We start from the raw sequence: 14,355 nt of genomic DNA, 5'->3' as shown, positions 1-14,355 counted from the left end.
GTGTGTGGATATGTATCTCTGTATACAAATTTGGCATTGTTGGGCTTGAACTGCATCATTCAGTTATTCCGGAACTGAACCTTGTAATGGTTAATGGTGGTGCTCTTATGATTGTAGAAGTATATGAAGGATATCATCAATGGTTATCCTTGGTGTCATCAATGAAGTATAACCATTGGTGTCCATGAAGTAATCAATGGTCCAAGAATGGAAGTATAAGAAAAATTCCGAAGTAATCAATGGTCACCAATGAAGGATAACCACTGGTATATGTTCTTCGATCAGAGGCATGGAGAATGAGAAATACGAGGTGCCGATTTTGCATCATGGTATGGCTTTTCGCCATCATCGTATGACCTTGCCCCTATTCTTGTGTAATCATCCCCGGATTTGATGTCATCGGAGCATGACCATGGTGGGAAAACTTAGGCTCATTGTCTTCGTTGTCATCAAGAAAGGACCACGTCTTTGAGCTTTACTTTGATATTCGGTATGGCTCGGAATTTGTACCATGGGATTTGTACTAGAATAGATATAGTCATCGTCATATGAATTTGTACCATCGTATTCCTCAGTTTTGCAACCTCGGACTTTGGATCATCGTAATTAGGATTGAGGTGTCATCGACGTCACTAAAAAATGGACCATCGTTGTCGTGGAAAGACATGAAGTACAATAATGGTCACTAAAGGATAGAAGTATAAGAAACATTCCGTAATATTCTTCGGAATAAGAAACATCGATCCTTGGAGAAGTACTCTTAGTATAAGAAGTAAGCTTGAGCTACTACCAAGAGCTAAACTTTGGCACTCTTAGTAGGAGTATCTTCGGAACAGAGCTGGCCAGCGGATAGACCATACTTCGTGTCGCTTTGGGGCGTCGTAATTGAGTTAAGCATCCTCCTCTAGCATTGCGCCATTGTCATCAGAGAATTGGAACGCAGCTATCGTCGGAATGGAACTGATCTGCCTTGCTCCCTCGGGACTAAGCTGGGATCGGATGAACTGTGCTTCCAGGGAACTTGGTCATCGGTCCTAGCATCATCGTCTTGCTTGCATCAGCTGCAGTGGACATTGGTCCATCCTCTCAGGATTTTATCTTCGGGAGACTTTGTAGCATTGTCATTAGAATAGTTGAATTGTCATCACCATTATCGTCGGATTTATGTGTGCCCCTTACTGCCTTTGGTAGAGAACCAATCCGGTTCAAAAAATCTACCGTTTGATGTGGGTACTTGATGTCAGTCATGAACCTCATCTTCATCTTTCTTTCACTTGGAACTTTGTACCGTCGGCATCAGAACCATGTTGGTTCTTTGTACTTTGTAAGCTTTGGTTGATCAATTGGTTAGAATGACATAACAGTGGAATTTCTTACTTCGAGTGACCAATGAGTGTGGGGGAATGAAGGTAGTAATACTACCCAGCTATTACTCCTCTCTTCAGAGGTAGTGGGTTTCTTACTCCTCCCACTCTCCCCTTTCTACCCACCGGCATCAGAACTATTTTATACTTGTCATTGGCTGCGTTTCTGGATCGGGTTTTGAGTCATCATCGGGGTTTGGTTCATTTTAACGAGACTTCATTATCATGAAATTTGAACATCGTGTAGAAGGTAGGTTAACTCATCGTATCAGACTTGTCATCTTCATGCCGTCGTCGACATCAGACTTGGGTTAAACTCTTTTAGCTTTGTCGACATCAGACTAGGCATCTTCATGCCATCGTCGACATCAGACTTGGCATCTTCATGCCATCGTCGATATCAGACTAGGCATCTTCATGCCGTCGTCGACATCAGACTTGGCATCTTCGTAGTTGAGCTGAGCTATACACCATCGTTGATAATGAAAAGCCTTAGTTATTGGAAGCCTACATTATCATCGTCTTGGTACGTTGAACCACCGTTGCGCATTGGGAGTCATTTTCGTCATCATCTTCGGACTCTGGTTCATTGTCTTCAAATCTCACATTATTGTCATAAGATTGCACCATTGTTTGGCCTTATGTCATGGCATCAGACTTGTAGCTCATCATCTTTCCACTTTGGCAAATAGTCACCAGCAAGACTTTTGGGTCCTCACTCCTGGGTTTTGAATTATCGTTGTTGTTGAAGTTCTCCATCGTGGTAGAACTTTGCATCCTCGGAGTGGAGCCATGATCGGGTTTACGTGGAGTTTTGTACCATGTTGGCTCACTGTACTTCGTAAGCATTGGTTGGTCATCCTACTCGCTGTTCTAGTGAGATTGTTTCATTAATACTTGAATAAGTATCAAAGATGTGTTCTAGCAGAACTGGAAGTCCATCCGTAGAAGAAGTAACTGGAAGTAAGGAGTACACTTCCCGTAAGAAGCACACTTATCTACTATAAATCCGAAAAGATTTATACACTTCCCGTAAGAAGTACTGAAGTACAAAAAAAAAAAAGAAGCATCGGTCCTCGGAGAAGAACTCTTAGTATAAGAAATAAGCTTGAGCTTCTGCCACAAGCTTGACCTTGGCACTATCACCGAACAGGACTCTTGCATCAACTTCTTCTTTTTTTAAAATTTCTCTCATCTTTTTTAAAACTTTAGAACGCAGGTTTATACCTTGAGGTTTGAAGCCCGATAAAATACCGATCAAGTGTTGACGCACCCTTGTATAAGATCCCATATAGGGTTTCACTTGGAACCCGAAATTGCATATGAATTTCTGCCCACCACCACCTCCTCTTTATCTCCAGTTTTCTTATCAATCTTTTGAACGTACTTCCCAAGAGGAGTTGAGGTTGATTCTTCAGCTTGGTCACCATCATCCTCTTCTAAATTTATTACTGGGTCTGAAGATGTATCCATGGAAGAAGAAAGGATAAGGAAGAAAAATGATTTGATGAGTTGTGTTTGCTGCTGACGGTATGGAATTGAAGGCCTTATAAAGACTTATCACGTCTCTTTAGTTCTAGGTCTGAAGTTGGAAATAGGTGAGATTTATGCTTCATGTTGGAATTAGGCATGAGAGTTAAGTTTCACGGCTGATTACAAGAACTTAAATGTTGGAAAGAGGTGAGAATTAAGTTTCATGTCGGGATTTAGGTATGGGAATTAAGTTTCGTGTTGGAACTAGTTGTGGGAATTAAGAATTGGTCCGAAGTTGAAATCACACAGTTCTTAATGTTGGGAACGCGTTTTTTGCATGCTAGGAATGCGCTCCTAACACGTTTCTCACAGTTCTTAATGTTGGGAACGCGTTTTTTGCATGCTAGGAATGCGCTCCTAACACATTTCTCACTTGGAAACGCAGATACGCGGATCTCATGGAGATACCAGTCTTCCTTTGACGTTCCTGGAAAGCTAAACTAAGGTTTTCCTGGTAATTACCAATTTTCTGCACCAAAGAAAACTAATTGTCTAATTAGTATCAACAAAACTAATCGTGAATAATAAACATAAAAAGATTCAGAGAAAACCTAAAAACCAGAAACTCTACTGATAAACACAATGAGAAATATAAAAAATAATTGTCATCTTGCTTAGCTTGAGATGATCCAGCACAACCTATTTGTTTAGTGGTGTAACCAATGAACCTGTTAAGGTTTAGATTTAAGATTCAAATCAATTTTTTTTAATGAATTTCAAAGTTCAAACGAATACCTTTTCTTATAGTTAGGGCCTCATTCACAATTTCTTTCCTTGTAGAGTTTTAATTAGGATTGAAAATCTTTTACAAATTGAATGCGGTGGTGGAGGGGGGAGAGCAGCGGTTAATAACAAACAAGAAACAAAGGCCAAACACTTTGTTGCTTTTTCTAAACACTTCGCTTTTTGGTCAATAATCGTAGAGTCAATCAAATTTTGGCCCTCTATATAGGGCTTTGATAGATACACCGAGAAGCAACACTGAGTTGTGCACCGAGAGGGATCAGATAGTCCCGGTGTGACCCTCAGAATTGGGATAGGGAGTGGGGCAGGAGTGGGATCCACTCCCTCACTCACACGGTACCCAGCACGATGGAATGTGTTCGGTGCATCCATCATTTTCGATGTATATATCGTTAAGGGCCCTGTGGATAGCTGGGGTCAAAATGAAAACCATCTGAATTTTCATTAGCTTTAATTTGTCATTGTTACAGCAAGTTTAATGTATCGCCGAGTATAATTCGTGCTGGAATAATGTCGGCTCTGTCAACTCTGTAAATTTTAGGAGTAATGCTATACAAGACTACACAATCTGATAATTGCACTGTAAAAAGTAAAAACTACAGGGAGACCCATTTTCCCAGACTTTTCTATTATGAAACCCACGCTCAGAAAAACACAGGCGCGCACTCATTTTCTGGAAGAAAATTATTCTCAAACCCATAATTTCTGAAATTATGTTTCGATCTTTTTTTTTTCTTCTTCTTCTTCTCAGATTCGTATCTCCCTACAACTTTCTTTCCTATCTATCGACGGAGTCCAAAATCTCGATTGAGATTAGAAATTGCAGCAACCAAGTTGGGTTCGTTTGTCAACTGGATTGGGTGTATTCAAGGGTTCGTTTGTGATTCGAATCATCTACAATTGAGGTAATGTTTGAGAGGAAGAAGTTAGGGTCTGATCTGTTGATGTAATTGATTATGAATGAAGTTTTAGAATATCAGATAAGGAATTTGGTGAAGTTGCAAAACTGAAATCAATAAAGAAAAGGGGATCTGGGACTGATTGATTTTTGGTGGTTGTGTTCGAAGAATCGGTAGATCGAGATGATGTAGAAGTTTGGGCTGTATTTTAACTCAAGAGAGCCAGGAAAGAAGAATTTCTTACATCCCCTCTTTTCTCTGTCCAAGAGATGTTGTTGTTGTGGTTGATTGTGACAGTAAATGATGATGAATGAGTCTAGTTTATAATTCCTGGAAGAAGTGGAGTTATTGGGCTGTGTTGAATGTGAAATTGCAGGAATTGGAGAGCTGAAGGAGATGGTTTCTCAACATACAACAACACCATCAGGTAGCGTATATCAACTGTTCGACAGAAAAGCTGAACCACCATCTTATTACCACCTAGTTCGCAGCTGTTACAATGGTTGCTGCTATGGGCATTGTTGATTATCTGGGTCGTGTAAGAAGAGGAGAAGAAAACAATGCTGCTGCAGATGTTTGTGTGGGTGTTGTGTGTTGTTGTCGTGGGTTTGAAACCAACAATATATCGAAGGATACATGTTGTCTATGGTGAGGGTTTGGTACAGCTATGGCAGCGAGAAAAGAAGGAAGAAAATGGTGCAGAGTGATTCGCAAATTTGGTTAGTGATGTGGAAGATTTGGTCAAGGCTAAACAACAAGAACATAACCAGCTACAGCTGCTTGACCGCACCGTTTCCTTGCTATTTTGCTGTGCGTTTGTGGGATGAGTACAACGGTTGTTTGCAGCGGATGTGGCGTTAATTAGAAGCCAGTAGGGTGAGCTAACTTGGGTACCAATTTGTTTCAGCATCAGATAGAGTTTGGGTCCTTGAAAATAGATAAGAAAGAGTGTAGCTGCCGTCAGTTTTATGAGATGAATGGCTGCAGATTGCTGGTGTTTAGTGTTTGTATCGAACAAGGATTTTTGGAGGCGGTTTATGGTGCGACAATACAGGGTTTAACACATTAGGTTTTGACAGAAGAAGCATTATCAACGACAACTTGGTTTGCTGCCAGGATTTGACTTGAATCTATGATGTTTTATTCTACGTCTGCAACAATGGATATGAGGGTGTGCTTATTGTCCGAGATTGAAGAGTCTGATTTTTGTCGAGATATAGATGGGGAGCTGTGAAGTTGGTGGCTAGTTATGCATGACACGTTGTTATGACTGCATAACATGTCAAGATCAGATTTGGTTTTTAGTCTGTTGGGTGTTGTTTTAAGTTGTTATGCAAATATGAAAATGGATGCATAACCTGTTATGCATCTACAAAATTTGTTGCATAACTTGTTATGCAGTCCAGAAAACGGTTGCATAGCACGTTATGCATCAACTTTTTCGTCACTATTGAAACCAACAAAAACAAAGACTGCACAACTTGTCATGCACCTACAATAATATCTGCATAACATGTTATGCAGTCGTGAAAATTGATGCATAACCTGTTATGTATCCGAAAATATGGCTGCATAATGCATTATGCATCGAGAAATTTGTTGCACAATCTTTTATGCATCGAGAAAATAGATGCATAACCTGTTATGCATCCGAAAATATGTTTGCATAATGCATTATGCATCAATTTTTTATGTACGCACTAAAATCAACCAAAACAATGGCTACATAACTTGTTATAGATGCATAACTTTGTTATGCAGATGCATAATTTGTTATGCAGTCGAGAAAATGGTTGCATAATTCGTTATGCGTCTGCAGAATGTGTTATGCATCTTTTTTGGTGGCTGCATAATGGTTATGTAGTCAATTTTCGAAATTTTGCCTAAAATGATGATCACTTCCGATTTTTTCGTGAAAAACAAAAATTTAATATTGTTGTTGGTACTCGTTGCGTAGCTCTCTTAAAAAGATTTCCAACGACATAAAATTTGTAAAATTCCAAGGCGCGGATTTTTAGATATGTTATATCCAAGTTGCGTTGCCAATTATACCCCTGATGCATAACCCGTCATGCGGATGCATAATCCGTCATGCATACATTTTTAATAATTTCATATAATTATGGGTGTCACGGTACCTAAAATTAATTGTGGACCTGAAAATGAGAATATTTTTTTTTGGGTCTCCCCCTAATTTCCCCTTGTAAAAACTGAAAAGTATGTTTATTTCATTCCCCCGATTGAAGCCCATTTCAAGAAGGCTTCCCTATCTCAAAGGCAGGTAACGAGGCATTTAGAATTAAAAGAAAGAGATATTTTGTAAAAGACTCGCAAGTTTATTGGCTAATTAGGGTCTGGATCGTGGAACATGCAGTTGATGCATAAGGGTCGTAGACTGAATTTGACTATGTATTTTTTTACCAGAATACCCTTAATAAACAGTCAAAAGAAAAATTGTCCTAACCTCGGTTAAATATTTCACTAAGATACAACTGCATTTCATCAAACACTTAATGACATCAATACAAAACCACCGTCTACGATTGTATACCCAAATGTGTAAATTTCATTCATTCTTCTGCAGCTATAATAAAAGTGATTTGGTTAGGCATAAGTGTGTTTTGAAGATTGAGTACTCTGAAATCATTGTTGGATTTGAATAGGCTTTTGGTTCTAGATTAAAAAAAAAAAAAAAGCCTTTTGGTTCGATTGTATTCATTGAACTCATACGAGAACTTCCCACTTTTCAAGTAGGGGTTTATGAATAATATGATCGGTTTTTTTTTATCTTTTTTATGAATATGAATTGTTTGTAGAAATTAGATGGTAAGTTAGGCTTTTTATCGGGGTAAAGGTTACAGAGAATGAAGATTTTTTTTTTGAGTTTGTGGTGAATTGGGAAGATGGAGACCAAAGAACGAAGATTTTTGGAAACCTTTTTTTTCATCTATGTTTTTGTTGGAAAATCTAACTGAATCTGACGTATGGGTTTGCTGCTTTGGTGGTTCTACCCTAAATTGATTGACAAATATGTTTGATTGAAGGAATTGTAGTGCTGGAAGAAAAGATGTTAAAAGAGGGTTTTATTGATGATAACTTACTCATCTTAAATCAACTGATGTTTTCATGGAAGTGGCGACAGTGGCTATGGTAGCGGCTATGTGGTGGTGATAACGAAGCGATGGAACTTGATGGGAAAAAATCGTACACTCTCATGCCAAACAGAGTTGCTCAACTAAAAGAAGTGATATAAAACGAGAATTCATGGAAGAAGATGCCGAAGGACGAGAGCAAAATGTTTTGATAATATATAAACAGTCAACGCTAGTCAAGTAATGGTCATGGGGTTTAGCAAATTAAAGAAAGTCAGCTACCAATTTTCTAACGGTCTTTGGTTAGTCAACGACCCAAACATATCAACTGCATGTTTTACGACCCAAACTCTAATTAGCCGCAAAATATATGACCCTTTTATAAAATATCTCAAAATCGTATTCAGAAGAAATATATTAAAAGGGTCGGATCCCTTGATAAAGTATTTTGACAAAATATCCTCGCCTTCCTTCAATGTTTATCCAACGGGTTTAAACAATGCTGACATAAAAACTAAACCATCGTTCTTACTCGGCTTCTACGTACGCAAGCCAAGAAAATTATAACTCCCCTTTCTTTATTTCCTCTCTCCATGTTAGGCATCTCCGATTAAGGGGAGAACAAATTTTGCAGGTTTTATGATTAGCCTATTTATCGATTAAAGCTGATCATAATTTTTAACTATGTGTTTCGCAATTTTTTATAGGAAATTTATGATTTTACAAAAAACAGTAAAACATATGACTTTCTCCGTTCAGATGTTTATATTAGTTGATCATCAGATAAGTACTCCTATCAAAATAACAAAGCATTTCTTGATATTAAAATGACTGTGATTCTACACATATCTTCCCAAAAACTCCCCCAAAACCGTCATGTGAGTGGGGCGGATGGGCCCCGCCCTCTGGGAACATGCAGGGGTCCCTTTAAAGGTGAGTGAGCCCATATTTTTGTGTCACAACGGTTTTGGGGGAGTTTTTGGGTGCGGTACGTTAAAATTTTTTGTTAAAATGAAGAATTATTACAACTAAATTTTTAAAAAGTTTCTATTGAGTAACTCTCTTTCTAAAAAGTTATAGTAAGTAATTTGTTATTACAACTTACACATAACACATACATTCGACAAATTATTCATACAAATTCCAGAAGCAGCTAATCTAGATTCATATATTACATAAACTGGTTCCAGTATTACATTTCCATTAAATATTATTGATTTCCATTACATAAACTGATTAATTTATGAAATAAGATTCTTTTTTGATTTTCTAGAGATTCTAGATCCAAACTGAATGACGATCACCTAAATTTTAGGGTTTCAGAAATGCTTTTGAGAGGAAAGATCATTGTGAGAAGTAGATTCATCAGTGTTGAATCTCATAATAAACCGATATCTCGTTCAGAATCCCTATCTCTATTATCATTTTGGACACTGAAAATTAAAATTGAAGAGTAGTAGATCCAATGAACAGACAGAGACTGAAGTGAAGACTGCTAGGGTTTTGTTTGATGAGAATGAATGAGAGTGGATAGATAAATAGTTATATATATAGTGAGTAATCATGCATCTTTCCAAACCCCAAAGGCCTAACCTTATCAAGCCAGTATCAATGCCAGCGAATGCTATAAACTGGAGCCAAGACAAAATAGTGGGAACGCACTTTGGTAAAAAAAAGAACAAAGCAAAATCAATAAAAAATGAAAACCATCTTAATTTTCATTAGCTTTAATTTGTCATTGGTACAGTAAGTATACTGTATCGCTGAGTATAATTCGTGCAGGAATAATGTCGATTCGGGAAACTGTAAATGTCTTAGGAATAATGCTAACTAGTTGGAGTGCATATAGGAGACTACACAATCTGATAATTGCACTGTGAAAACTGTGAAGTATGTTTATTTCCTTCCCTGATTGAAGCCCATTTCAAGATGCGGCGAGAGATCTGCAAGTGCAAGACTTCCCGTAGGTCGAGGAAGAGAGCAACAACCTCTGCCATCAAAGTTGTTGTTGTTGTAGGAGTGGAATATCGCACATATCAATAATTATGTGAAATAAGGATTATTTGATATAAGCGAGGATTATCGCACATGGCAAAGTTAAAGTGACGTATTGGATGATGTCAGTAAAGTCATGAGTAAAGTGTGATGTTCTATGCGAAGTATAAGATGTGCGAGAATGAGTGAGTATACATGAGCGAATGTATCGCACAATGATTCCGAAAATAGTGGATCTCTTAGCTGTCATCCACTATGAGGAATCCTATATAAAGGAGAGAGGTCATCATATGGAAGAAGGATCTTTTAGTGTGTGTTAGATAAGAAACTAGGAGAGAGAAAGTTTGTTTGGAGAGCAGGTAAAGTCATTGTAAAGTCATTGTTATCCATTGTATCCAATTATAATCCTTGAAAATTAATAAAGAATTCATTATGATTACTTGAGTGATTGTTTAGATACATTGGGGTGTGGTTGTAGGTTTTCCTGCAACTACATTTTTGGCGCCAGAAACAGCTTTGGGTGATAAATCCAGCGGACATGTTTATTCGTTATTATTTCATTCGGGATCTCTTAGAAGAAGGAGAGTTGAAGCTCGAGAAGAATCCGACGGACATGTTTACCAAGGGAGTTACATCATACAAGTTAAAGCTCTGCAAGGCTTTAGTTGGTCTGTCAGAATGAGGATCTGGGAACAGAGCCACATTAACAAAGAAAATGTTTTAGCACCGTCAATCCAAAGTTGAAGAAAAGAAGAATTGAAGACAATCAATGAGTCTTCAAAGTGGGAGATTGTTAGTTATTGAAGACTAATTATTATTTCCTAAAGTTAGTCGTGGTTATTTAGGGAAGGGGTTTCCTAAACTGGTTAGGATTCTTGGTGGCCAAGTTTGTAACCTATATAAATAGGTAATTAGGCCTTGTAGATTGTGTTGTGTAGAAAACGATCAAGAGATCGGTGAGAGATTTCTTGTATAGATTTTAGGGATAAAGCTAGGGTTTTTCGTTGTGAGAGCATATTGGTGAGGAACAAGAGACAAGGTTATCGTCTCGGGTAATTGTTGCGGTGTAACCAAGAGTTTGCTGGGATTCACACGACGTTGTAATCGTTTTTCTTCATAGTGGATTTGAGTTGGTGCTGCTCAAAGTTGACGTAGACAATATATACAAGTTCTATGTATTGGTCGAACCACTATAAATCTTGTGTCTTGTGAGTCGATTTATCTTTCTCGTATTATTATAGTTGCTTGTGCTTGGTTTACTTATTATTCATCATAATATCTCAAGATCCTTTATTCCGCGGTTGTCAGTGATTCCCTAAGAAAATCCTGACACAATAATATTGTGATACTGCTGTTACGCCATGGAACTCGTTGCCTTATTATTCAACTTCCCCGCTTGGATCCAATCCCAAACTCTCTGATAAGATTCTTTGGTGATAAAACAATAAGAGATAACTTGTGAGTATGATTCTATGTATATTTATATAAATGGTGGGTTTTTTAGTTTTGATTTGGCTCTAACAGTTGATAAGATTCAAGAGAGGTACAAGCGCAACTACTTTCCTGCATGCTATGTTTTATGTTTCAGAGACTAAAACATAGAACATTTAAATGCTTTTGTATGCAGTTTCCAAAGGTAATTCTTATTGGTAATTGCAAAATGGAGACGCAAAAGAGAAGAAACAAAAAAAAAAAAAAAAAGAACTAGAAAAAAATATATGCACCAGCCGGGAATCGAACCCGGGTCTGTACCGTGGCAGGGTACTATTCTACGACTAGACCACTGGTGCCTGCTGTTGTCTTGTTTGCAATTCCCGTTCCCCATTTTCCTCTTGAGTTTCTAGCTACAAGTATGCTATATGTATAAGGTGTTCTTGATGCTGCTGTGGAATTTAGGGGTTGAAATTCTTTGTCAGAACCTGTTTCAAATGTGAAACAGGGACTTTTATTTATTTTTTGCAACTCTTTTACTAAGTTTGATGAGTGACTCAGTATCTCTGCTGTGGCGCCATGATTGGATCAGATACCTACACCTTTGATCCTACCTGAAAACGCATTACTCAAAGTAAGAAGATTAAAAAGTGTGTTGATGGAGTGCGCAGGTATATATTGAAATAGAACTGCAGACTGTTCCAGCATCGCAATTCCATTTCAAACAAGTATAAGGTGTTGATGTAGCTCATAAATAGATTAACAGATTTTGGAACTCTTTTACAGTGTTCAATTGTAAGACAGCGATTTACTTCTACATTTTGCAACTCTTTTACAGTGTTCCCGGTGTTTTTTTGCAGCCAGTCTGAAAATTTCAGCTGATATTTTCACTTGGACATCTTTCAGTTCATGCAACATTATACAAGATTGGTGCTGCACATTAGAAAATACTGATAATGCTATGTAATTTCTTTCTTAAACGAATGATCAACTCATGCTCACGATGAGCTATGACTAGTGTTCGTAAGTTGGGTCTTCAAGCTAGTACCAGTGTAAATGTCTAAGAAAGTGTAATCTATAAAACTGCAGAAAGAAAATCCAAGTTGGGTCTGCCCGTTAATCAGACAAACTAATAAATTGACAGTTAGCCATGATGATTACCCGACCCTTGTAACCCTTGCATCAATCTTTTCTAGGTTTCAGGAAAATCCAAGTTGTTGAGTTGATCTGCAGACAAGGATCTGATTAACAGAGATTTAGTGGTATCGTTCAGTGATAACTTCCTTCCTCGCATTTCTTTGAAAAACTCTAATGCTTTTGCAACACAATTTCCCTCAAGATAACCCCTAACAATGGTATCATACGTAGTTGCATCTGGCATGCAACCTTTATTTTTCATTTCAATGATCAGTTTTTCGGCTTCAACAAACATCCCTTCTTTGAACATACCATTGATCATAGTGTTGTATGTAACAACATCCGCCACAAGTCCTTTTTTGGGAATTTCGTGGAGATACCCCACAAGTCCTTCTCAATGTTTCCAGCTTTGCAAAGCCCATTCATAGGTACATTATATGTAACTATACTCGGAGATACCCCATAAGATTGCATCTCAGTAAACATGCTCTGTGCTGTTTGAACTTTCCCGGTCTTGCATAGGCCATCTATTAGTGTATTATAGGTAATTTTGTCCGGTTTCAATCCCTTCTTTTGCATTTCTTTGGAGAGTTGAATGGCTTCATCCAACCCAGACCTCTTGCAGTATGCATTCATCAACAGATTGAAGCTGCAAGCATCTTGTTTGAGTCCCTTATCCGCCATCGAATCAAACAATCGGTGCGCCTCCTCTAGATTACTTTTCAAACACAGACCCAGTATCATGGAATTATAAGTATATACATCAGGTTCTTTGTGCAGCTTAATCATCGCATCAAATTGTTGGATATTTTCAACAAACCCTTGAATTGAAGGCATTTAGAATTGAAAATTTTCTGTTCTGGGGTTCCTACTGTCAGTTAGAAAACTGAACAGAAAACTCGTTTCACCAATGGACGCATTGAAGGAAGAGACGCACCTGTTCACTCCGAAAAAGATGCATGTAGAGACGAAGAGTCATCTCCAAAGGGTGTGATTTCCTCTTTAAATAGGAGACTTGTTTTCATTCAAAACACATCTCTCAACTTTCTCTATTTTCTTTCTTACAAGCATCATCAGTATCAAAACCAGTGTGTATTGGGAAAGGGTCGAATAATTGTCGAAAAGAATCTTTCATTAGAGCCTTGAACCCTAATACAACATTCTTTTCTTCACCCTGTTTTAGTGTCTATTTTTTCCAACACAAATATCTTAGAAGCTTCTTCCGTCCTCCCCTCTTTACTCAGAGAATTTATTAATACGTTAAAAGTAACTACAGTGAGCGAAATACCCCTCCCCACCATTTCATCAAAATATCTTATACTCCCTGTGTTTCTAAAATATAGACAGGTTTTCTTATTTGGGTATGTCAAAAAAATAGGCTTGTTTCCATATGTTAAAAGTCAAATGTTATGATTTTACTATTATACCCATAAAGGGACCACTTCTCTCTCTCCTTTTTCTCTCCTAATATAAAAAGGGGACCACTTCTCTCTCCTCTTTTTCTAATAACAAATGAGTGGGGACCAAAGGATATTTTAGGAAAAAACATGAAAAAGTGGCTACAATGATTGGTTTTCTTAATTTTTGTGAAAACCAAACTTGCCTATTTTTAGAAATAGAGGGAGTAGTTTCCTTCCATAAACCACGCTTGCAAAGTCCTGCACTAGACATGCTATCAAAGACTTTAACTGCTTCGCTTAACCTGTCAGAATTGCAAAGCCCGTTAATCAAAGAACTATAGACAATGGTATTTGGTACAATATTGAAAAGGAAATTTCTTGTTTGGTCCTAAGTCCATAAGGTTATTTATAGTAGGGTCTAACCGGATTTTACCCTTAATCTAGGGTCCAAAGTTCTTTGAAAACATGGAAATGACTAATATACCCTACTGTTTAAATACGTGTGAACTAATATACTTCTATCCAATCGGGATTTTATTTTATCCGGAGGTCCAAATTTAATTAAACATATAAAGGACCACAAATTTGAGTATATATCTGCTACACTGTTTACAAATTTGAGTACATATCTGCCACACTGCTTACAAATTTGAGTACATATCTGTTACACTGCTTACAAATCTGAGTATATAGCTGTCGCACTGCTTACATATAGAGTATGTATCCGTTGGACATATTGAACATGTAAATGTGACCAAAA

At 37.6% G+C, this 14,355-nt stretch overlaps 1 protein-coding gene and 1 non-coding gene across 2 annotated transcripts; both read right to left on the bottom strand.

Moving 5' to 3' along the window:
- Window positions 1-11,346: 11,346 nt before the first annotated feature.
- On the bottom strand, window positions 11,347-11,417 carry TRNAG-GCC. Its single transcript has one exon. It is a non-coding gene; the product is annotated as a tRNA-Gly (tRNA).
- An 833-nt stretch (window positions 11,418-12,250) lies between these two features.
- LOC113280194 (pentatricopeptide repeat-containing protein At3g22470, mitochondrial-like) lies at window positions 12,251-13,032 on the bottom strand. The gene is made up of 2 exons (XM_026528848.1): window positions 12,576-13,032; window positions 12,251-12,492 (listed from the first exon to the last, which is right to left on the bottom strand). The coding sequence occupies exons 1-2, from the start codon at window positions 13,030-13,032 to the stop codon at window positions 12,251-12,253; spliced, it is 699 nt and encodes a 232-aa protein (XP_026384633.1).
- Window positions 13,033-14,355: the final 1,323 nt, after the last annotated feature.

This window comes from Papaver somniferum, chromosome 5 (assembly GCF_003573695.1).
Source record: "Papaver somniferum cultivar HN1 chromosome 5, ASM357369v1, whole genome shotgun sequence".
Taxonomy (NCBI): domain Eukaryota; kingdom Viridiplantae; phylum Streptophyta; class Magnoliopsida; order Ranunculales; family Papaveraceae; genus Papaver; species Papaver somniferum.
This window is presented reverse-complemented; position numbering and strand designations above follow the sequence as displayed.